General features: G+C 37.2%; 1 protein-coding gene across 3 annotated transcripts in view; it reads right to left on the bottom strand.

The window, feature by feature from the left end:
• Positions 1-26,493, bottom strand: part of RPS6KA2 (ribosomal protein S6 kinase A2) — a 293,034-nt gene that overhangs the window by 92,820 nt on the left and 173,721 nt on the right. For all 3 annotated transcript variants that reach the window (XM_021272261.4, XM_013099223.5, XM_005019222.6), the window contains 2 exons: positions 4,968-5,084; positions 585-666 (listed from right to left, as the gene is read on the bottom strand). In XM_021272261.4, coding sequence (XP_021127936.1) covers positions 585-615 — 31 coding nt within the window. In that variant the 5' untranslated portion in view covers positions 616-666; positions 4,968-5,084. The remainder of the gene's footprint in view (positions 1-584; positions 667-4,967; positions 5,085-26,493) is intronic.

The following is a 26,493-nucleotide window of genomic DNA, read 5'->3' as shown; positions in this document are numbered from 1 at the left end:
AATCAGAACAGCTCATCACACTTGAAAATATGTTCCCATGAATTTTCAGGCACGTAGAGAAACACCAGCAGGAGGGCCTTCCTGCCCAATAGGAGTCACATTTTACTTCAGCAACACCCTTATTTAAAAATAATAATAATAATAATTATTATATATATATATATATATATAATTGCTTCAGTTTACTTCAGAAACAGAGAGATACTGCCATTCTAACACAACTTAATATATGCCCCATAGAAGTCCTATAAGTAATGCTAAGAAAGTAAAGAATGCAAGCAGCTAGAAAACACCAAAGCTCTGTTTTCATGCTCTCAAACTATATAGGTAACATTTTCTGTGTACCTTTCTCTAAAATATTCACTACCGTTAGGCAGAATTTTCAAGGATGACAGAAACATATTTTTGCACTGATATATACCATACAACAACAGCAATGTAAAAAAAAAAAAAAAAAAAAACAACAAACGAACAAACAAACAAAAAAACACCGACAAGAAAATAAAAGCAGATGATAAATTATCACAAAGCAGATGATAAATTATCACAGAAATGGGTACTGCAGCTACTGTCCCAATCCTTACCTTTCAGAGTTGCTTTCTTAAGTACCTTCATGGCATAAAGCTGACCTGCATCAGATCCTTTAATCTTCCTCACTAGAAATACCTGTAAAAAAAAAAAAACAGACATCTTGTGTAAAAGGGGAACAAGCTTTTAGTTACAAGGCTTGCTGTATTTGATGGAGGAACAAATACTAAGATTCAGGAACTCCAATGAAAACTCTTAGCTAAAAGTACCTCATATTTCCCTTGCAATTTGCTGAGCTAGCTCTAGAAAGCTTCAGTTTTAAGCCTTTACTCCCTCACAAAGAAAATATGTTTGACGTTATTAATAGTCCTTTCACATTCAGTTCAAGATGAGTGAATAGTTGTAAACAATGTGTGCACACTTCTTCATATTCTGAACAGCTTTACATGAAAAAAAAAAGCAATGGATCATTGTGCTTAGGAATGTGTATTTAAAATTATTTTTATCAATTAAATTAAGAAGAAAAAATAAATTGGTATAATTTATGTCATAAGTCATGAGTGATGACTAACCAAGGATGTCACTGAAGCAAAAACTTGATACAGGTGGAAGACTGTTCAAGCATTCTTAACAAAACGTAGAACCATTTTCATTGACAAACTCACTATTATAATAAAGCCAGCTTTCCTTGCTAGAGTGTCCCATGTTACATCTTTTGGTGTAAATTTTTTTAATTGGAGTAAAATATTGTTGTAGCTAAAATTCTGATTTATTGCTGTTGTTGTTCTTGTTTTACTCCATACATCTACTACTTCTTGTCTGACTGGAGCATATTTTTGTTCTTGTTTTTTATTACTATGCATTTTAAAGGGTGTTCCAGTATTAATATTTGAAAATAAAAGAAAGAAATAATTTAGTTGATTCCTAGGGCTCACTCTGCTAAAATCAGAACCACCAAACGACCGTGGCTCAGTTGTTATTTCAGCACCTTTGCTACTGGACAGAAGCCATAAGTAAAGCCAAACGCAAAAGAACTACAAGTCTACGTACATAGCACATACTTATAAATACATGAATCAACAAAGACTAGCTGAAATAATTTTACTGAAGAATATCTACTTAGATTACAAAAATCTGTGGAAATTGTTTTAATTCATCACTTGTTCAGGAGTTATGCAGCATTGTCACCACCTAAAACATAAAAGGCCCCTCCCCCCCAAAAAAAATACGAAAGGAGGAAATCTGTTCTTGGCACATTATTTGCAAGTTGAAAGACACTTCCTCCTGAAAAAAAATATGTAAATCTGTAAACAGATTACAATTTTCTCAAACACCCTTTGAGAAAAGGGTCATGGGGAGAGATAATGACTTTTAACAGCCATCTAGAGCAACTGGGGAAAAAAAAAAAAAAAAGTAAATTCTTTCCAAACACCTTGAGCAGGGCTCTTACATCTGTACAGCATCACAGCTACAACACCTCTGTGATACGATCTGATACATTTTTGGTGAGCCTTTTATTCTCAAGATATTTCCTGTGCATGTGAGATATGCACAGTTCTTCAGTTGAGCTGCCCTGACTGGCTGAGATCAGGCACATGTTGCTTGTTCCCATCTCCTTTTTCCTAGTCTGATGAACATACAAGAACCTCCGGTACTCACAACTGCAGAAATAAATTATGAAATCTGTATGCAACAGGAACACATAAGACTTTCTGAAGTGTTTTTCATTAACATTCATGATAAATTAAGCTCAGCTGCTCCAGTATTAACAGGAAGTCAACTAATTTAGAACTTCAGCTACAGCTAGAGAGAGAAATGTTGGGACAGTCATAAAACAAGTTTGCCCAAACACCAGATTTTAATCTTTAATAATATTGTGTAAAAATTATAATGGAACCCAACCTTCCCCCTCACCCCCAAGCAAATATTAAACTAAAACAAATCCCAAACCCTTAAGATAATGATTTTAAAATGTACAGCACATACAACAGCACAGCATGCTTCATCTGCAGAAACAGGCTGCAGTTCAAGAAATACATTACCTACCATGTAAACCTAGTTATACCCCTATTGCTGTAAAAAGCAAAATTATCAATTTGTGTTACTAGTCACTAGTCAGTTGTTCTCTGCTGCATGGGATAGGGCACTTGGTCTGCATTCCCTCCAAAACAGATGAGTCAAAAACAGTGTGTACTGTTTCAGAGAACATTAAAATAATTATCAAACCAAAAAGGAAGCAGAACAAATTAAAATGCATTGTATTGCAAAATGAAGTTTGCCTCCCAATTATTCTTAAAGCTATAGTCTTGATAGTAATTGAAACTATTGAGTGGTCCTAGAGTACTTACCAGGCTGTTTATGTAAGCTTTGTAATACTGGTTTGCCAGAATAGCACAGGCATGTGTCTGAAAATGACTTTCAATTGTCTAGTTTTATATGCATGTAAACACCTCTGGTTATGCATAACTGAATGGATTGATAGAACTACTAAAAGTTCCTTAGCTGGAGTAATAGGTATATCACCAAATCCCAACCCAGAAACCTAAGCAAGTGCTGTGACTTTCAACAGAGTTGAGCATACTCCCTCTGAAACCAAAGGCATGTTCTTTAATCCTGCAGGAAATGATTTAGGTGATTTTTGCTCCCTAGGTAAACAACTTGAAAAACAGCAGATCTGCATCCCCAAAGAACTACAGATTTGATCAGCTGAAATACTGAAGTGATGAAAATTTAGGTGACTGAGGACTGCATAAGAAACACTGACCAGACTTCCTTCCTCCATGTCTTTGTTGCTCTGGTGAGTTTACTGACCTGTTTCACGTAAGATACTAAAACTGACTTGTAATCACACACAACTTCAGACAGGTATGATGTCCACACACCCACACTCTGATTCTGCAGTGATTTCAGTGGAGTATGCCCCAGAAATCAGATCTCCTTTTGGGAAGCGGTGGCAGAGAATAAACATTTTGCTGATACAATCCCTAAAACTAGAATGCCAACTTGGACAGATAATAACAAAAACACATCAACACAATCTGAGATAGCCAGTGAACCATTTCTAAAATATTTACTGCTCAGATATGAAAACTGGCCGTACTGCTTCTTTTACTTTTGAAGAAGAGATTCTCTTGTACTTCCCCTCCTTGTATTAAATCAGAAGAAATCTGAGTTGTTTTATTTCTCATATTTCTTTAACATTCAAAACTCAAATATCATTATAGTGCTTTCAAACAATTCTCTAGAGTAAAACTTTGTAGTGAATGCTAACTCTCCTGATTTCTCTCATCTCAGGGATCTCCTAACAGCCTTACTTATCAATACAGTTCTGGAATACTTGGAAAGCTGCTTAGTACTCCTCATATATCTTTATTCATCAGTAAAAGTGAGGACCCTGATTCATTGTCATGGTATTCAGCTTTGTGCTGGATGCCTCAGCAGATTTTAGGTAGGAGCCAGTTCTTCAAGTTGGCTGGAATGATCCACCTCTGAAGGCTGAGAAGCGTTAAATATATACATATATATAAAATAGCTAAAATGGTAAGTGCTTCCATTTCTAGTGTAAATTAGGCTCACCATTCTGCAAGTTCCAAAGTCTTACTTAGTTAATCCATAGAAAGAGTTTAACACTGAATTGAGTCCTCCCTCTTTCTCTGTCTTTCCTTCCTATTCTTAATTGCAAATGACACATCATGTTGAAGAAGACCTTTGGGATTAAGCAAAGCCTTGGACTTAAGACAAAAAACATTGTTTCTTCATAGCTTAGCTTGTTGTCATATAAGTAGGCATTTATACTTATTTTTTTTTCAGCAAATGGTTTATATATATAGTATACATACATATACACTTACATAAACACTCAACAATTAATTACATTAGGAAACAGATCTTTGTTGTGGGCAACAAAATCAAACAGAAAATGAAAACATTGTTTGCTGGTTAACAAATGAAAACTTGCAACTATGAACTGCTTTATATCTAATAGTTAGAGAAAGGAATATTTCTCACAAAATCACTATGGGGTAACCAGCAGGGTAAGTGATGGGGACTTCAAAATATGCCTGGGATCCCATCTGCCCTTAGCAGAAATTGGGAAGCAAACATTTTAAGCCTTTGAATGTTCTTACCAGTAAGCAGCAGTAGTATGCTCACCTCCCTAGTGGATAGGTCAGAAAGAAGGAGTCTAACTTCATAAACAGTGTTGCTCATTAATGCTCACTTGTGCTCATTATTTTGGGTCCAGAGCTATAAACTTCTTATATATAGGAATACAGCAAAAGACAAAAGTGCTATTAAAATGACAGAAGAGATTTGGTTTTGCTTATCTGCTTTTACAACACAATTTATATACAAACAGTGGTACCAGTGTAAATGAACTCAGAGAAAGGACATGATATTTTTATTATTGCTCTAGGTGATTAGATGGCATTAAAAATTACCTTTCCATATGAACCTTGTCCTAATACTTTCAGTAGCTCAAACTGAGAAGGATCTGCTTTTTCAAAACCTTCCTTCACATGATGACTGATGTCTATTTCCTTCACTATACCTTCCTCCTGCAAAACAAAGAAAGAAAGAAACAATGATAAAAAAATAAAATAAAAATAAAAATCCACAAATCAGAACTTTTATCCTAAGGAAACATTTTGTTTATTAAAATCACATCTTCTCTGACACTACAATCATATATGAAATCTTGAAAAATTGAACCAAATGCTTGTCCAAACATTCCATGTGCCAGGAGAGGGTCATGGGTCAGATATCAGGACATCTAGGCCTGTTCCTTCTGTTTATTAAACCTTAAAATTATATCTAAATAAAGATATAGCAAATTGAAACAGAAACACACTGTAGAGATTTATGTTCATCACAGACCTTGCTAACAGTGACATGTACCCCCATCAACACTGCATAGACTCCAGCACACTACTCTCCACATAATTCCTAACTCTTGCTCATAACATCATTTAAACCCACCTTAAAAAGTGAAGCTCACTTGAGTCTCAAGCAGCAATTCTTCTTATGAGCAGGCAATAAAGGAAAGGCATTGTTAAAAGTGTCTCTTCCTATTTAACTAGAAGAATGGAAAGTTACTACCAGTAACCTTCTAAATAAACAACAAAGATCTAGATGTGAAATTGAGATGGTGGGAAGAAGAACATAAGAAATCAGCTGAACTAGGACTTTCATTTTGCAAGCTGTAACACAACATATTCGTTTGAGTTGTTTGCTTTATGTTAATATGGCATGTTCCCCTAAAAAGAGAATGACTGGGTCATGTGAGACCCAGAGGGACTATGCAGAGTTTGCAGCAACCCAGAAAGTCATTGAGCTGAAAAGAAACCTGCAAAAAAATAACTTATCTTCAAGGACAAAGTAATGAGGGAAGATGCTACTTACATACTTTCTTAAGTGTACTGTACACCTGTTTTTTGTTTTGTTTTCTGTTCAAACTACTTTTCTAACTTCTGAACAAATGCAACATGGGTTTAGAGTACAATTATCTGGTTTGTTTCATTTCCCAGATCTAAGTGAATTGCTCACTTAGGAATAGGCTTGAATATTTCTGCACCTACCAGAAATTATTGAAATCTCATACATGTTACTTTTAGATGGATTTTTTTTCCTCAAGAAAATATCTTGATGAAAGCTATAAATATATTTGTAAAGTTTTTTTCCCCTTCTTAAACTAAATGTGGAAAAAATAGAAATAGCATCCTAAAATGAAAATGCATTCCCAAATAATTTGGCCATTGGGCTTTGAAACACATTCACAAAACACATCATTTGGCCATGAAACACATTTATTTACTAAACAAAAATAAACATGATTTACCTCTCCCCCAGGAAAGTTATCACTCTCTACCAGCTGTAATAACGCTTCCAATGCATGGCTAGTATTACTCTAACTGCTCTGCATACTACAGCTTCATCCTTTCTCTTCCCTTCTCTGCCTCCTTACACTCATGTGCTTTGGAACAGAGACTATATCCTCTTCTTGGTTTGGAAAACTTCCTGTACTTTGTGCATGCTCCCAGAATCATGGAAAATAATAATCATCCAACAGCAATTATTTTTTTTCTGATCCTAATTTCTCTAGTTCAAGTGATTTGCATGAAAGGAAATGCTTGAAACCAACAACCAATTTTCATAGAGAGATTTAAAGGTTTTCTAAATATATAGTTGCCAGGATGCTCTTGTTTTTCTGGTTTTAATTACTGTGGGAGACAGAGTATTTTTTTGATTTAAAAAAAAATAAATGATTGTTTCATTTTTTTTTTCCTGTACAAGAGAAACAATAGTGAACTAAAACAGATTCGATAACACTGTATTAGGTCTGTTTCTTAAGGAAACCAGGTATTAGAAACATGGTGTAATCAAAGCCTCTATCGAGTTCTGAAGTGAGGAGCTTTCATACTGAGGGATGTGCATTTTACATAAACTGCCTGCACCCAAGAGACTTGCACTCTGTTAAGAACATTATTTTGAGCTAAGCCTGCCCTGCCACACTACAGTTTTAGTAAAATATCTGGACTGCCTGGATCACTAGCCATTGTACTCATAAAGGCTAAAAATGACTCCCTGTATAGTCAGGCTTCTGCCCGGATTCATCACTTTTTACTCTGTATGCTTGGGAGTTTACTCTCTATTGACCAAAAACAGAATCTGGGAAGATTGGCTTTCACAGGCCAACCTCTGCATGTGTACAACCCCCTGAAAATGATCATATTATGAAAAAAATTAAAGATTTTTTTCCCGAGTTAGTGTAGCTTGAGTACACTTGGTCATCATTTCAGGATTTTGCCCATCTCAGCCCAGAAGCACAGCACAGCAAGGGCCATCAGTCAGAACCAGAAGAAGTAATAGGTGGATCTAAATTTCACAATATATTTAGGAGACAAAGCTCTACCAAAAACAAAACAAAACAAAACAAAATGGTCTGAACTTGGGTAGACCTGTGCGGTGTCAAGAGTTGGACTTGATGATCCTTAAGGGTCCCTTCCAACTCAGGATATTCTATGATTCTATGATTCTATGAAAACAAAAAAACAAAAAAAAAAAAAAAAAAACATTTTTATGTACACTGTCTTCCTCAGATTTACTTTTCCTCTGAGGTAAAATTTTGATCTCAACAACCGTGGATGAGATCTGCCACCTGAGGGAAACTTTAATAACCTGTTTAATTCTGGAAGGCTGCATTTCCACCTGAACCATGGAGATATTTCAGCTACATTTACAGGTTTAAATGATGAGTCACCAAAGTCACAGGCCTTCAACCATAAGCATATTTCTCATTGTACTATTAAATTGAATATAAATTCTTTAGTTTGATGCATTTTGTTACAGGATTATATTGGGAGTATTAACGTGATGACAATTCAGCTTCCTTGAAAGTTGCTCAAAACATTCTAGCATGATTATTTCATAACTTGCAATAAAAACAATACTTTAATTTCATGTGCATTTAATTAAACCTCAAAAATATTACTAAACAGAACAGGGCTAAATACAATCTTAACAGTGTTTTATCAGAGAAGCTCTGATTTTAAAGATTGGAAAAAGGCTGTTGATTACATGACTTAGCAGAAATACAGAAACACTGGTTAGAAGGAACTTTTGGAGGTAATCAGGTCCAACACTCCTGCTCAGACTGTCACTGACACTTGATCAAGCCAGCTGGTTTTTGTCCACTGGAGCTCTCAGTGCCTCAAACAATGAGGCCTGGGCCACTTCCTCTGAAAGGTTATTCTTCTTCGATTTGCCTGGCTCAGAAATGCCCACAGTCATGTCAAGCTGCCTGCTCCACAGGGTCTTAGGAGGAAACTGGATATTTTTCTAGGAAGGCAGGATTTCCTGTGGTCCCCTCACTAGGAAGGGGCAACAAAGCAGCACTGAAGAAAAGCAGGCCAGACTGCTCCTTTTGTCACCAATCATTACTACAGTGGCATTACTTGTGAGCTGCCCAGGGGACAGCTGGTATTTTAGCTGGTACGACAAACCCGCCTCCCACTGAAGCAAAAAGCAAAACTCACTACTTGAGATCCAACATGGGCACAGTCACTTTAAGGAAATATATTCCAGTGCACTGTGTTTCTGGCTCTCTGACATTGGGATGAGGTATTTTAAGTTCAAGCAGTTACAAGACTCCCACAGTGAAACAGCCAAGGCTAAAAAACTTCCATTTTCCCACAACATCCGAAGACTTACAGGTGGTGAATGCCTTTACCTCTGCCCAGAATCAATGGAGGAGCTGGTGGTCCTTATCACACTGTTAAGCATTTCCTTTAAGAGACCACCAACACCAGGCATTCCTATTTTCATAGAAGCATCAGCATGAGGGTTGTCCTGCTAGATCTGCTCAGGAAATGTAACTTGCTGGAACTGTGTAGAGGGGAAGGAAAAAATTGAATTGGAAATGCAAGACGAAGCACTGGTCTTAGAAATGCTCTTAGCTGAGTGTCCACATGGCATGCAAACATACTTCTGAAAGAGTCACAGCAATCTAAATTAGTTCTAGTTCTGGAAGGGAATCTGTTCCCAAAGAGATGCTAAAAGGACTTTTGTTTCTTGGTGTGATTAGCATTCAGATAGACAGGTATGATCTTAACAAGTAGGACACAAGGTATAAAGGCACCTGCAGGTACCCTAATTAGTCAACCAATGCTAAGCTTATTCCTGAGCTGTTCAATTTCTTTGAGTAGATTTCCATAACATAAGTAGTTGCTAGAAAATTGTCACTGATATTTGTCAAGAGTTATTCAAATAGCTTGTTTTCTCTCTCTTTTTTTTCTTCTTCTTCTCTTGTCTAGAAACCACTGCTGCAAGTAAAGTTCACTGAAGAAGAATCCAAGGGTTATCAGTGCCAGACCTTTAGTTACCTTTGCATGGATTTTGATATTCTTATCACTCTTCCCAGGGAATAAAAAAATAATAATAAAAACAAAACAACAGCAACAAAAAACAGTATTGTTTCCCTTTTAATATTCTTACTTGGATTTTCCCCTACCATTCCAAAGATAGAATGTGGGATAACTTTTTTCAGGTACAGAATTAAAATCCAGACTATCAGAGCACAAAGTACTGTGGTCAGATCACAGAATGGCAGAGGTCGGAAGGAACCTCCAAAGATCTCTCTGCTGTTTCTGTGCTCAGTTATATTTTTCCATTGGTCCATTAATTGTAACTTATTTGCATTTGGAACTTGTATTACAACAACCAAACAGAGGCAGGATATTCACACTGGAAATGAAGTCTGGACTCCTGTGCACAATGAAGAAGTTATTTCAGTGGAGAGAAATTCACTCTGGGGGAAAAAAAAAGAAACAAACAAACAAAAAAAAAAAACAACACACACACACACAAGAAAAAAACAACAAAGAAAAACAACTCACACAAGCCAATTTCCAAAATGGTTTTGATCAGTGAGTCAAAACCGAATGTTCCATAGTTTGGTCTTGCAACAGCTGTGCACAGCAGCCCAGGCTCTTGTTCCCTGCTGACTTGTCCCGACACTGCATTAGCAGGAATGTTTGACTTGATGAGGCTTAATCTTTTGTAAACTTCTGTAAATATTTATGTTTGCACAAAAAGCATCATCCTGAGACAAAAGTGAGATGGATGTTCTTCGTGGCTCCAAGAAAGCACACAGTAGAGCAGCACAGACGATGGACAATAACTGCAATACATGATGGAATAGGAATGGAGAGTGATTCCCTTTGCTAATACAAGACAGACCTAATCAGAGCCTGGTTATACACTGCATTATTCACTTCAGAGCCCACCCTCCATTTGGTAGAAATTTTGACAAAATAATAACCCAGAATTGGAGTGGAAGTGCCTTTTTGATCTCCTTTTCTTTGAGACATAGGAGATCAGAGCCTCTCTTCTTGCTTTCTTGAGACTGCAGACAACATAGCCGTGTCTACTTCAGTGGTTCCCAGAGGCAGCAAGGGCAGAGCAAGAGGCAAACTGCTCCCTCTAGCACTGCTCTCAGCTCACTTCTAATCTTCATGGAGATCTTGGAGAATGAGATTCACTAGTGCTCCATGGCTGCCAGGGAGCAACCACAGAGAACTCTTCCAACTGCCAGAATATCTCCTAACTCACTGTCACGTGTCTGAGCGGGACCGGGAAGTGCAGGCACATAGCACTGGGATACAAAAAGGCTTGTGGAAGTATAGGCCTTCCAGGAGAGTTGCTAATTTCAGCTATACAACCGCTTACCTTGGCTGCTCAGTGGCCTCGCAGCAACCCTCCCACAGGTTTCTGAAGGAGAGGAGCTAAGGTCATCCTCAAACCCAGAGACCACCTTAATTATGCACCATATATTTCTACACAAGTAAAACCTTTCTGTCCCAAGACTTCCTGAAGTGGTGTGAAACAGCTGGAAATGGTGTCATTCCAGAAGGAGCTGCTTTTAGCAATGGACAATCTTATGCATTTGTATCACATAGGAGTGAAGATGTGGTGCTAATGCAAGATGATTATTGTTTTTCAAAACCAGTAAGACAGGATTATGATTTATTATCTTTGCCTGCCCACATCAACTACTTGTACAAGATTAAAACTGTCACATAGAGATGGCTGTAGAAAAGGGCAATTTTCTGATAGAAATATGTGCAATTTGATATACATGTTCTTCAGTCTTCAGGTCTGTTGACTTTGCATGCTTTAGGACCTGAAGTCAATGAAGAAATGAATGAAAATGTGGCAAGAGGAAATCATAATAATGCTAAAGAGAAATTATTTCCATTCCAGAGAATCATTATGAGTCTATAGCATGTGCTCCAGATATGGACTTTATTTTGTTACCCGTCTTACCATTTGGCAGGTTACCACCTAATATAAAACCAAATCACAACTATTTAATGTCCAAATATCACAGGCAACACAGCATTCCAAAATACTATGGTTCTTTAGGAAAGTACATTTGAAACTCTGATGTGGGAATAGTTAGAAGAGCATATGTCCAACAAAGATGAGGCCAGGTTTCCACTTTTGTTTCACAGGTTCTAATCTGGTTCAAGCCACAGGAGAGTAATTTTTGAGAAGACAAAATAGGTTATTCATAATAGTTACAGGCAAATGGGTACAGGAAATGAATTGTTGGCCTGTGTTCAGTTCTTTGAGGACAAGTATTCATGTTTAAAAAAAAAAAAATAACATTGGAGTATTTTCATTAGCCTCCTCTCAAGCCTGTCTCCAGCAGCTGAAGTAAAAATTTTGAAAAAGAAATTTTACTTTTTAAAAGGTTTGTAATCCAAGTTCTGGCTTCTGTTGTGGTCTGCTTAGATGTAAAATAAGCAATGTTGTAAAAGGGTCCGTTTGTTTTACCTTCTACTGTCAAATTAACAATTGCTTTAGCAACAATGTCTTGCTTTTATTAAGTACTTAGAGAAGTATGTTGAACTCCCTGTGAATTCAGTGGACTTTGTGCCAAGTCTGTGTTTGGACATAAGGTTACCTACCTTCTCAAAAGTCATCTGGAGTTAAATAATGCACAATAGTTATTAGAGAGGTTGGGATTCTTTCAGAGACCTCTCACAAATTTGAACAGAAAGAGTTATCTTTCAAATGGAATTTCACCAAGCAAGTCAAAATCTAGTGGAATACAAAAACCTTAGAGAAATTTCAATGGAGTGCAACACTATCAGTCCCTACTAAATTCAGTAGACATTTTTCCAAAGAGAACATCTATTACACTCCCTTTAGCATCTCTCCAACTCTTTTTGTCCTGCCTTTTTTTTTTTTCTCCCTCCTTTCTTGCTAATAAATTTTGTTACATTTGAGGTTCATCTGAAATAACACAAACTAAAAGTAAAGAAAGATTTCCAGGAGAATCACAGATATCAAAGACAGAAGCTACAATCTGCTGGATGAATTGGTGAAGGCTATGAGTTGGAGGTTTAAGTATCTGAGTGATTTGGGTTCAGTCTTTTGTGCTACTTGACACTTCCTCTGTATCTTTGGTTAATCAATTAGAGTTGGACTTCGCTAAATAAATGCACGTATTTATGGCATATATACCTGAAAAATAGGAACAGTTGCTTTCTGTTACCTCTTGGTAACACTGTGAGAATTAACACAGAAAAAAATGTGAAATTATCCCATACTGTGGTAAGGGATAGAAAAACCACCTGAAATGCATCCAGTAATATGTGATATTGGGCAGCCTCTAAATGGATTCTCCTTTAGCTCAGATTTAGACACTTTAGGATTGAAGACAGTAGCTGTTTATCTGTGACTTTACAGAGTCACTTCCTGATTAGGACAAGTATGTACAAGACAACAACTGCGAACTTGCACAGGAAGAACTATCTTCATATTCAAAATGCAAGTATACACGAAGTAGAGAAAGACACCAATTTTCAGTCCAACTTCCAACTCTCAACTCAAACCATTAGCCAGCATAAGACTAATCTTGCATTGATCTTGATGCAACCTGCAAATGTTTATGTGGAGTGGTGAGTAGGAAGAGGTCATTAAAAAAACAAAAAACAACAAAAAAAATATTAAAGCAAGGGGTTAAAAAAGGCAGAACAAAAGCAGAACCATCTGGTCAAAAAAAAAATACAAACAGTTGGCCAGACTTACTCATACAGCAGCTCTCTACAAATACCCAAATACATTTGTGAACTTTAAGAGAAACAGTCTCAAAATGAGTCATACTATTAAATGACAAAGAACTCAGCTATATTGCTCTGAGCTACAATAAATAAGAGCAAGAACATTTTCATCAACACCCTACTTGGCATGGTTTACATCTGTGCCTTTTGGTCTTACACCTCAGAAGAGCTGTAAGGTCCACTACCGACTGTTTCTGCTGGTGAACGGGGAAAAGAAAAGAACTTGCTCCTCATTCACCAAGGACCAAATAGTAATTAAGATTGGATCCAGTGCCTAGAAAGAACTCTTATTACTTCTATAACGATAAGTACTCTTATTTCCTTAGGCTGATGTTTCATGACACTAAATAGAGTTATGAAGACTACATGCAATAGTAATGGACAGACAATATGCATTATGATACTTGAAAAAAAAAAAAAACACACAAAACAAACAAACAAACAAACAAAAAAAAAAAAAAAACAAAACAACTCATTTTATACAGAAGAAGCTGGAATACCAAAAGACTTTCAAAATTTTTTTCCCTCCACTACAGCTAAAGTTCTGTTTCCAGGTCAGTAACATGCCATGCACTCCATGCTCTGGTCTGAACCCCTTGGAGACTCTTTATGAGTGGTTTGGGTGGCTCTTTCTGGGGATGTTCCAGGAGTGCCACCACCTTCCATCACCACAGCCCACTCTCCAGAGCTGCCTGGCAGCTGCTGCAGCACACCAACCCTTTCAGGTAAGCCCTGACTATCTTAATGCGATGGCCATCTTCTGTTAATGCACTGGTGTTACAGGATATGGACAGCCTCCATATACCTCTGTGTCCCAGCGTTCCTTCTCTAAACTACAGGTAAGGCCATCTTCCTTTTTCATGGCATTACTGGAGTCAAAGGGCCCTGGAAAGATTATGAAATGTTAAAGTACTGTGATATTAGGCTCAGAGAAGCAGGAAGGTGGACAAAAAGGTCTGTCTGTTCTGGATACTATTTTCAAGAAGCATAACTAGTTACTAAATGCCTCTGGTTCACTTACTGCTATACTCAACTTCTTCAAAGACTAGAAAAGGAAAGAAAAAAATAAGTGTCTGATGTTGTATTAGTGCATTCATTGGGAAATAAAAAATCCAGCTGCACTAGATAAACTTCTTAAGCAAAATATATTTACCACCATTTCCTCATTGTTTCCGACGTGATCCCAATAAAACACTGCTCACCATAGCAGTGTAAATGGCACTGCTGCACTGTGAGTAGAAAATACTGTAAAAAAGGCCTAGTCAGTTTGTATGGTGATTTTAAAGATCAGAATAATCTCTAATAAGTGTATTCAAGGCAATATATCAGATTTTATTTTAAACTGTAAGACAGTGGACAAAACTCTGTACAAAGAGCTAATCACATTAATAGCATTGGATTAATCAGTTCAGGAAAAAATACTAGCCTGCTGTTTAAAAATCACTTGTAGAGTTTGGTAATTATCATTTTCTTTCTGAGAGAAATATAAGCCTGCTAGCACATTTTGAGCCAGCCAGTAATTACATTAAGCATCAGCTAAGGATTTAACTAGCTCGTACTTCACAAACTGGAATACTGTTGCTATTAGGTTAGGAAAGAATGTGTTGTAATGAAGTTTGTTATCTCAGTGGCATTTAATGGGCAGTCTTAATAGGGAAACAGAGTGATGTGAAGCCATTACGGAATCAAGGCAAATACAAATTAGTTTTAATGCTACTGTTCACAGCTCAGAGCTTCAGTGAAGGCACTGAAGGAGAGAGGGAGATGGAGACAGATCAGGCATAAAGAAGATGGTATTGGCAAAATGGAAATTATACAGAGAAAATACTACAAGATTTAGCAACAACATGGACAGAGGAATAATAAGAGGAAGACAGAGAGACAAGGAGGCACCTAGAAGGAAAACAATTACAGGACAAGGGAAACTGTGATTCGTGCCTGCATTGACAGAAAAGTAAATTGAGAGAAGACTGGTAGAAAGTTGTTTTGCCTTTGCAAACTATCGTAACTGTAGCATGAAACAACTTTAAATACAAAGCTAGGCAGAGAAGGCTTTTTCCAGAGCAGAAATGAGCTGTGATACAGTTCAGATAATGACCAAGAAAGCTAATTATATGCAGGCATATGAAGGAGGAAGTGGCTGAGGAAGGGCAACAGAGTAGTGTGAATGGAGACGCCACAACAGCTTGTAAAGGCGGGATCCCTGGGACAAGTGTAACTGTGCCTGCAGCCTAGATGGTTTCCATGGGACATGAGAAAGTACATTGCTCTCCCCTTTTTGCTGTGCTTTTATTTCCCATTTCCAGGAACAAGGGCACCGATGACAACTGGAGATGTAGAAGCCTACTGCACAGGGCTCCCCCACCTACAGGCAAACTGGCAGGGCCATACTGCTTCATGCAAAAACAGCCCTGTAGAGGAGACGTGGTGTTGTGGAAAGGCAGGCCTGACAAGAAGCCATCAAAACCACCCGCCACATGTGACACAGGAGTTTCAGAAGGCGAGGGGCTGCAGGCTGTTGCACTGCAGAGAGGTGTGCTGGTGCTGCTTGGGTTCAGGCTACAACCACCAGTTCCAGTGCTGGCCTTGAGAGAAGGAAAGGATTATGTGTCCTTTTTATGCAGCAGCTTAATCCTAGTTGAATACTGGCACATTCACCTGGGTGGATGAGAGTGCAGACGTACATCATAGAATGATCCCTGCAAGAGCTATAACTTTCTGGATGGGGACGCTGCTGGTAATAGCCCTGCTACACCCAGCACTGCTCCTAGAAGAAAAGGCAACACAAAGTACCTTATGGCACCTCAGCTCATGGGTTCCAGTTTCATGCACAAACATTTATCAAGAGATACTAGATATGTAACTCACAATTTAAGCATAATTATATCTTCACATGCGTACTTTTATTACATTCATGGGTGAAACCCAGGTCATCTTTGTGGAAGTATGTGTTTCAGTGCCTAAGGACTTTTACCACACACAAGTATCTCTCTAACCACATTTTCAGCAGTCTACTGGATATCTGGCCCAGGGAAATTGCATTTTGAAGTTTTGTGAAATACTAAGAAGCATCTAGCACAGCTTAAAGATTTATATGGTAGATCTCTAAGGAATGGGTTTTTAACTGATTAGCACAGATTGCCTCTTCTGTGAAGGCAAAAACTGTTTACCACGCATGTTATATAGTGCTAAACAAATGCATATATTAGGTATATACACCACACTGAAATGATGTGTATTTTAGGGATTAGAATAAACAATGCGGAAAATCCATCTGGACATAAAGAAACACCTTTGCCACACTGTTTGGAAGACTCTCATTTCAGAAAGGTCAAACTGTTGCACCAGTCTGTCTTTTTGCAGAGGTTTCCACAATACGATGCTTTCCTATAACAAAAGTGTGTGTGTGGGGGGGGGTTGTTGGTTCTCAGCTTATTCATTACAGCTTCATGGTTGCAAAAATTGAAAGCTTTTTATATACCATCACAATGCTAAATTCCTAACACCATCAGATAAAAATATTGAATTTTAACTATTATTTACAAAACAACTACATATGGGGGGGCGGGGGGGGGGGGCGGACCAGAGAGGAGAAGAAGCCATTAGATGAATATGCTCAAATAAAGAAATGGATGAACAGCTTGGCCAAGGCTGATGCAGAGTCTGGAAGGATTTTCAGGGTCAGATTCATCTAAACTTGTCTGTACCTTTTGCAAAGCCAGCAGAGAAATGGGTACTTTTAGGCTTTGATTTGTATCAGACAAAACTGCTGACTATAAAAGAAATCTAGGCTGACTAGTTCACATACAGATTAATTCTCGCTTTTTGAGTGCCTCAGTGACTCCTTCAGCTTCAGCTGGAGCATATGCACTTTTAAAAAAGTGTATGATGCGTTATCATCATCCATCCCACCTTTTTCACTATAGATTTTTTTACAGTCTCCAGCAGACCATGGGAGATGCTCCCATCATCTCATCTTTCTGACCTGACCTGTACAGGTATACCTGTACCCGTCATTGTAACACCTTTCTGCAGGGAGATTCTTATCCTGCCCAATGACTGCAATGATCTGCCAACACAAGTCAGTGAAATCATGGCACATTGGTGCTCTTCTTGGGCTTGAAACTGGAAGCAAAACCATCACACTGTGGCAAACATCAGGCCAAGCCTTCAAAGTGGGGGAAGCTCCAACAAATACAAGAATACCCTGTTTTCTTCTTCAGCTTCTTAATTCAAAATGCATTTTATTCTTCAGCACAGTACTGACTGTATTTTGCCCTTTAGTTCCACTGACATCAGTCATAAGACTTGCAAGACAACTTAAAACTGAGCCCAATCGTAGTGCACTATGCTAGGTGCCTGCAGAGCGTGAGACGTGGCTTTCAGCTATCCTGCAGGCTTCTTACTCTGTTTCAGCCATGTAAAGAGACCTTTACATCAAGTGCTCTCAGTTCCTGTCTTCAACTACTTTATTCACAAAAGCCCTATTGAAAGTGAAGGTACATGATGACGGAAGCAGGCAGTGGAAAGAAGCTCTTTTTGTTTAATCCATTTCTGCGTATAATCCTCCAGTGTTTTGAATCATTGAGGATAACAGTTTTAGAGTAAATTCACTGCTCTAGCCTCCATTCTACAAGTATTTTTTCTACGTATATGCAAACATGCAGAAGGTCAAACTGAGATTAACAAGATCCTGCTAGGTATTTTTCATTGATCTGTGAATATTTTAGTGTTTTCCTGTTCTGGCTGAAATGTGTTATGACAAACCCAAATGGCATCTTAACAAAAAAAAGGGTTTGTAATAAAATAAAATATGATCCAAATGGCTGTACTGAAAATAACAAATGACCTAGACTCAAACACATCTTCAGGGTAAATCATGACACAAGGAGATTTCCTGTGAAACTCAATGGTTCTGTGTTACAAGCAGCAAACCCAAAGCCCTGATCTGCTCAGGACTGCCAACCTCAGCATATACATGGGACACTCTTCTTCAGGCCCATCGAAGCTATCCAGTCCCAAAGCATAAGACTCTGCAGTACCCTCTTCTGCACATTGTAGAGTTAATGGACAAGGTGAAGAGAGGAGACCAACTCGTATCTACTGTTCTACCAAGCAGATGGATTCGCTCGTAGATGACTACAAAACTATACCTACAAAAGGAATAGAACACAAATGAAGATACTACTCTCTTTGAGCCAGCTGCAGAATAAGGCATATTGCAACCTCATGGCTTCTCTCATGAGCATATCCCCAGCCAGCTAGGAGAACTAAAGGCTTCAATACAGAAGATTGGGCAAGAATGTTCCTGTGCTCAGGGCGGTCACAAAGCCTTTGGGGACCTGTGGAACAGTCTAACCTTCCATTCAGTCTAACCTTCCATTCAGAGCATAGACTAAAGGCATTCTTTTTATTCCATTTTTAACTCACATTTCATATAAAGCTCCAGTTAGTAACCAACAAGCACAAATGAACAGAAACAAACAAAACCCAAACCAAATCAAACCCAACAACCCCACCCTCCAAAAACAAACAAACAAACAAAAAAAAACGCAAACAAAAACCCAACAAAACAGCCCTTCATGTATACATAATCTCTTTTTTTTATTTTTTTTTTATTTTTTTATTTTTTTTAAGTCAAGCTAATGAAGGAAAAATGCTTTTTGATGCTCTCAGTGGTGAAGAATATCACATTGATAGTCTAAGTCACTGGCTGGCTCCATCAGGGTGAGATGCCAGCAAAAGCTACAATGGAACTGTACAAAATTCTGAAGACACTAAGAAACTGGTGCAACATTATCATAACCAGCTTTTTTTTTTTTTTTTTTCTTTTCTCCCCACATTAAAAATTGTACCTGACACAAAAATTGTACTTGCCCACCGGTACTCAGTAATCCTGCATGATACACAGGACACCAAGCAATATCTACCTGTGTTTCTTTATAGATAAGGCATTTATTTTGCTCCTTAGTGAATCCTCGACAATTACACATGAACTAGAGTATAGCATTTATACTGGGTCTTATTTTTATAACCCAAGTCAACCTACTGTATCTGTACCACTTGCTACTATATCAAGGTTTTATGAATAATACCTTTAAGACAACTGAATGGGTAAGAGAAATAATTCACTCAGTAACAAGAGGAAGCTGAAATTAATATTTTGGGCAAAGGACAACTAGACAATACCATCAGAGAACAAGTGAAAGCCAAAGAGGAAAGCTGAAACTATACAAAAGTTTTACTTCAAAGAAATGCATAATCAAACACACAAGTCCATTGCTTGCTTATTTTCTCCATTTGTCCTGTCATAAACAATGAGCAATGTCACAGTTTTTCCAAGAAGCCATGGGAGTAAAATTTCTGTAATTTAAGACAATACTTTAAGGAAAAAAAAAAAAAAAATCTTTAATGTAAAACACTGTGAAAAACTTATTATAAATTTGTCACAAATTTTGCATTGTTTGTATTTCTCAAGTTATTTGCATTTAAAATATCATTCTTTTTTTATTACTAACTACACAGCAGGGATCTGCTGTGCCTGAGCAGAGCTTCAGTTTACTTTGCTAAATGCTGAGAGTTTTCTCAAAACACATTATTTTGGGGCTGCTTTTTTTTTTTTTTCCCCCTGATTGTTTTTCAATATTCAAAATGTTTCTTTATGCACAAAACCTGAATAAGTGGACATCTGCTATCACTGAACTTTATCCAGGCTGTATATCATACACTTTTTGTGCAGGGCAATATCAAAACTTTTAATCCTCATAAAATTCCTTATGCTTGTGAAGATGCATATGGATGTCATCAGTGAGTTTGAATTAAGCTGTTACTGGATCCATGTGAAACCAACATAAGAATTATGGCCCTGCACAGTTGTAATATCTAAACTTCTAGTTATATGAAGTAGTAAGTAAAGCTGAGTGACATATAATACTGCTGAGTAAATACTCTTCATTTAGAAGTAAGAGTAAAGGGAAGTAAAAATTCACAACAGATTCTAATAACTTCTCTTTCTATAACTGCTCTTATGCCAACAAGCAGGAACTGTATGTTTTAAGGATGCTGAAGGCTGATTAGGTGTGTTTGGAACTGAAATTCCTGGAACTGCATAGCATAGAAGAGCAGTCTAAGCCATTTTTATCACAGTGAAGGATACTGAAAATAGAGGCATCCTTTCATACATGGTCTGTCAATTGACCAAGTCTGATGTATACCAGACGTGATAGTATTACAGGAAACACAGCATTATTTCCAGTCTTTAACAAGAAAAATATGTATTATTTAAGTATACACATACATACTGTGTTTTAACTGGAGCAAAATCAGAAGGAAATTACTATTTTGTTTGTTTGTTTCGTTTTTAATGAAAGATTAGCTAAATACTTAAGGAATCCATCACGTACTAAACAGTGTCTATCAGCTAGGCTTGATACTGAACACCTCTCCCTCGATAGTCACCAAAGAAAGGCACGTAGTCCGTTGCCATATTCTCCATCAACAAACAAGCAAACCAGATTCTTCCTACCCTACCTATAAACTCCCCCTCTTCCTTTCTACCTATACTAATCAGATGATTATGTGAGACTGGAGAGACATGCACAAAATCTAAATTATCTTACAGATAATGTAAGAAGCAATAGGCTTAATCACAGCATGAAAGATTCAGATTAGCCATCAGAGAAATCATTCCATGGCAAAGGCAGAGAAACATCAGAACAGATACCACCTAAACAGCATGTCACCAGTTCATATCTTACCTCCCTTCAACTGTCTCTTTCATCTTTCACCTTGATATTACGCTGTTTGCCAGCTGCCCTGTGTGCACTCAGCTGTAAATGTAACAAGTACTCTTAACAAATGGTGGCTATTATGAGATATATAGCAGATATGCAGGATCCATCTTATGAATATTGAGCCCAGATCTAAAAAATCATCACTTTATTAATAGGCATAGTTCTTATGCTTTTAGCTCCATTGTGGCAATGTAAGCAGATGCTTGAGAAGCAACTGATCTTGTAATAGTTTGCAGGATTGGGCCCTAAGAAAAGGCGGATACAGATGGTGAACACAAGAGGCACAGTGAGTGAAAACAACTCTCACTTTCCATGGTGGCAGAATGCCAGCTGGTTGGAGTCTGTTGATGATGGTACAAGAAGAGGAGGAACTGTCATGCATATGTGCCAAATTTACTCATTTAAAAGTGAATTGGGCATCACCGTCTGTTGCAGCTAATCAACAAAATGAGATAAGTGGGGCAACAAATTATGCCCCTTTTAATCAACTAGTGCTGTCATCTTCTTTGTAAACAAGGAGAGTTTCTAAATTTGTTTTTGCTAAGTATGAAGTAGTAAAAGAAGATGGAAGCATCCTGTTAACAAATTACCGTCTCAATTCAAAGACAATCAAAAGACTTTCTACAGACTTCAGAACAGGATCAAACTCTATAAATAACATCATTCCATGAAAGAAATTCAAGGATGAGGAGTGCATTCGTTACTTGAGTTTTTAAAGTTATTCAAAGAAAAAAAAATAGATCTTGATTGTGGAAAAGCATACAAATGGTTTTAACAACAGTGTGACTACAATATGTTGGTGAAGGCATAAAGGTCTGAAGAATTAGACCTTTGTTTTACTTGCTGCTTGGATCTATCAGTCCAGACAACACATATATTGTATTATTTTACATCTCTTTGTAAAAGGGACTAGAAAGAAAACACTTGAATTGCACAAGTTTATCTCCCTCCAGTACACAAGTCTTCTCTGAAAATGATGAATACTACTGATCCTTTCCATCTTTGAAAGAAGGCACCTGGACAATGTATTCCTGATGTAAATGTCTTCAGGGGAGACTTCCTGGTGCTCCGGACCGACCATCCCAGCCAGAATAGCTCCAGCACCTCACTTATTTATATTTTGACACTCCTCAGTGTAAAAGAGCTCAGTTCCAGAACACAATTCTATGCAAAGAACAACTAAATAAACTGGATTAAAAAATAATCCCTGGAAGTGGCCTAGGTATGTAATTAATTTTTTCCTGAAGTGATACAGGTCTGAACACACAATCAATTAAACAAACCAACAACAATAAAAATCACCCAAATATATAGAAAATGACTACAAATACCTATGTTTTATCCAGGTTTTAAAAATCCTTACACAAAATTCCATTAGATACTACAGTATTTACAAAAATCTTTCCATTACTTAGAGCTTAATCAAATCCAGTAATTCAAAACTAATTCAGCTGAAGGCTAAATGAGAAGTTGCATGGTTCACCTGGTTTACTAAAGACTCAAAATCTTTACTAATCCAGTTAAAATAGTTTGCCAAACAAAAATACTTGACTACAGAAGGTCAATACACAACCTTTACTTATAAACACATAAGGTAATTGTTTGAGGAGCAGCAGAGCATTGCATTAGTGCTGCAGCATCCCTTCATTTTTTGCTTTCCCTCTCTGTGAAATTAAATTCTCTTCAGTTTCCACTGCCATTGCAAAACATTTCAACAATCCGAATACAGGGATTACTATACTGACCACTAATGCCAAAGCCGCCCCCAAACCACTTACTCTGAAAGAAGATGAGTTTTGCAATATGTAGCTGCATCTATAAAGCAATGAAAAATTGATGGTTTCCTTCTGACTGCCATAGAAAGGGCTGCTTTGTACATTTCTTTCCTCAGGGAATACATTGCTATAATTTTCCATTGGAGAGTTTCTGTATTCCTGCATTGCTAAAGTGGCTGCAAAGCTGACCTAATTTAGGTCATCAAAAACTTAGGATTAGTCACATTGCCAAAACCAAACAAAGAAAAAATGTAATTGCTACAAATTTAGTTGCTTATCTTAACTTTTTCTATCAGAAACTATGCAGCGTTCTTCAAAATGGTAAAATTCATAAGCTGTAATGTCTACATTATTTTGTCTATAAAATATATAAAAGATTAATCTATATTTCATTTTTGTCTGTGTTGTTATTATCAAAAACAGCACATGCAATGCGGACATCATCCATTACAGGATGTCAAAATAACAGAAACATTAATGTAGTCTCAGAAAACCCTGCAAGATGGGTAAGTATTAACCTCAGATGCTGCAAGGTTAAGCTGCTTGCCTGTGGTCACATAGTGAATTTGACAGGATCAGGGATAAAACACAGATTTCCTGATTCCCCAGCCCTATCACAAGACCACAGTGATGTAATTAATTGCTAAGTTTTAATTTAATGGTCTGTGCAATTTGTATTTCTAAATCTCCAGAGTCTGTAACAACAGGTATTAATGTTTTACTTCAGGTTCAAAAGTATGAAGTACCCTAAAAGCTGTTCTCATTTTAATGGAAATGAAATGGCCCATCTCAAAACACTGTGCTGTTAAGAGCATGCTAATGCTTATAGAACTGTATAGGAATGTTAAATACTCAACCTTCTGCTCAGACACCACAATGAGAGGTCAGTCCCACGAGGCTTTGCAGATCTGCAGTGTACACTCACTAGGTGTGTGGACAAGTGTCTGATGCAGGAGTGGGAGTTATCTAGCCAGAACTCAAATGATATTCTAGTTTCTGAAAGATTAGGCAACAGCTCATTAGAGGAAATGTTACAGGCTTCAAATGCAAAAAAAAAAAAAAAAAAAAAAAAAAGAAAAAGAAACAAAAAAAAAAAAAAAAACAAAAACCTACAACCATCATTTGCACTCATCACAAAAGCATGGAGAAACATGCCCGTTTCAGAGCACTATATGGGTGGACAACCCTTTTTGAGTCGAGAAACTATCACTAATGCTCACGCAAACCCTGAATCTGTGACTCCATAAGTTTCTGTACATGCAAAATACAGTTTCAAACTTTATGTTTAACTTCACTATTTTCATTGAGCCTTCTCCTCTCCTCCTAGCTGATTTTTCCTTCTTCATCTTTTAACTGAAACTTTTCCTTCATTTTGCATGCTTTATTGATCTTTCAAATCTTACCAGCCATTTTGTAGGTTAAGCAACATCTGTTTGGATAATTAAAGGAGATTAACAAGCCAGAGAACAGTCATTACCTGCAGACACACTGAAAATAGCCTTCTCCGCAAATCCAACAGACAGACATCAGTTACAGTAATCCTCGAGGTAGACACTATTTGAACATTTTATATGTGGCACTGACGCTGAAATAGGTTTATCTCCTTCAAAATGTATCAACTTCAGTATTTCAGGAAATAAACTGAAACTGGTGCTTGCCATGTCAGTAAGTGTAGGCTCACACCAACAATCACATTTTCATGAACTTATCTTCTGTGTCTACTTAAATGTGCAATGTCATACATGTGTTTGATAGCAGAGCCAGAGGCATCCAGTTATTCAAGTTACTGGGATAATATTAAAATAAAGACGCTTTTGTGAAGAATTTCGGCTCAACTGCAACATAAGAAAGACTTATTTAACCTCTAACAGATTTCGTTGTTTCCTGTTTAATTTGAAGAATCTACTTATTGGAAAGTATATTGTACTCAATTAAGAATCTCTTGGAAATTTTACTCAATTATATTGGGTTTTGTTACAAATGTCACTTGACGTATAAAAATCAAACTACAGCTAGATTTTTTTTTTTCTTTAATCAAGCATATTCTGGTAAAGTTTTTTTGTTTGTTTGTTTTCATTTTTTTGAGCTGGGTTTTACAACAAACCTTTAAAAGGAGCTATAAAAACTCATTTTTCTTCATATTTTTTAAATGTTACTTTAATTTGACTTTGAAGATGTTTAAAAAAAAATCAAGATATTATTTTCTGAGAACATCCTAAGATAAAAAATGAAAAAAAAAAAAAGATACAGTTTTCAAAAAGTCTAAGTGTTTGTAAAATTAAAGAAACTTTTGCAAAGCTTTTATAAACGTTATGACCTTGTAACTTAAAAACAAAACAAAACAAAACAAAACAGAAAACAGTTAAATAAACTGTGTCTACATGGAAAATCATATTGACTGGGCAGCTGTCTTGAACTAGGTAATATATCAGTAGACATATCAGAGTTACAGCTGGAGACATGTGGGTAAGGCTGAGATGGAAGGCATGTACGTAGACATGCACACAACATCTGCCAGGCCTGTTTTTACCTTGAATGGCAAAATTTCACACTAGCTTTCTTTGATTGGTAGCACAGGACAGAATAAATTGTTCCCAAATTAGAAACATAATCCTGGTCCTGAACCTGTGAGTGTGGAGCAGATCTGGAGCCCATCCGGCCCTGGCCAAAGGAGATGGTCTGGGCTGTGGGATGACTGAGGGGGACGGTGGGGCCCTGCTCTGCTCCCTCCTTTTCGGTCACACAAAACCCCCATTTCCGAGCTATTTGCTCCCTCCTGGGAAGGGGCAAGCCCTGCCAGCACATCATACGGGCAGAGAGCCTTTCATGAAAACTAAGCAAGCCGTAAAGGGCATATAGATACACTGGGGGCCATAAGGCAGCAACATAAGGAACTTGACGCAGAGAGGCTTGAAGAAAAATAAATAAATAAATAAATAAAGTGGTTTATATAAACCAGTACCATAAAACCCCTGTAAAAATGCAGCTAAGGACACTATTTCTGCCAGCCTGAGGTAAGCACTGCAAAAAGGATGAAATTAAGGTTATGTAATGCCTCCCATTCAGCCCAAAATAAGTAGTTTAAAGTCAAGATTTGCACTTTGAGAGCAGCATGAACCAAACAACCTGTGCTGCTGCTTAAATGCCCCATGCTCCTTTAATAGTCATGGCAAGCCGTGCCAGCTGAGAAACAAGCAAGGACTGCCTGTGGAGCAGAATCTCCAGGAGGAAGGAATCAATACCAGTTTCTATACAATAGATCTCCTGAAGTATTAAATAAACCTTTATTTTATTTTTTCCTATGAGTAACATAATGTGTAGGAAATATTATGCAAGCTGAAAGGAAGGTATAACATCTAAAGTATATATATATATATTTTTACATTTTGCTATTGAGATAGATATACAAAGTTCATAATGCTGTGGCACATTACTTTTATTTGTTGTAGTCAATCACTAATAAACCAATCCATCTTTACTCCTAATAGAATTAAACATTTTGATAACTTTTTAGTAAGGTAACATTTAAATAACACATGAATGCCAATTCCATATAAGCTTTGTCTATAGGGAACTGAATTTAAGACCAAAAGAAAGAAAAAAAGGCTAATTAAAAAACTTCTACTGAGTTTCAAAAGCTCTGTGCATCTACTTCAGAAGATTGCTCATAAATTCAGTAAAGCCCTAAAGATTACTCATGTCTAGAAGCGTTATCATCAAGGGCAAAGTAACATTCTTTTTCCTCTTACTTAGAAAATTGACTTTTATTTT

The sequence above is a fragment of the Anas platyrhynchos genome, chromosome 3, assembly GCF_047663525.1.
Source record: "Anas platyrhynchos isolate ZD024472 breed Pekin duck chromosome 3, IASCAAS_PekinDuck_T2T, whole genome shotgun sequence".
Lineage (NCBI taxonomy): Eukaryota > Metazoa > Chordata > Aves > Anseriformes > Anatidae > Anas > Anas platyrhynchos.
This window is presented reverse-complemented; position numbering and strand designations above follow the sequence as displayed.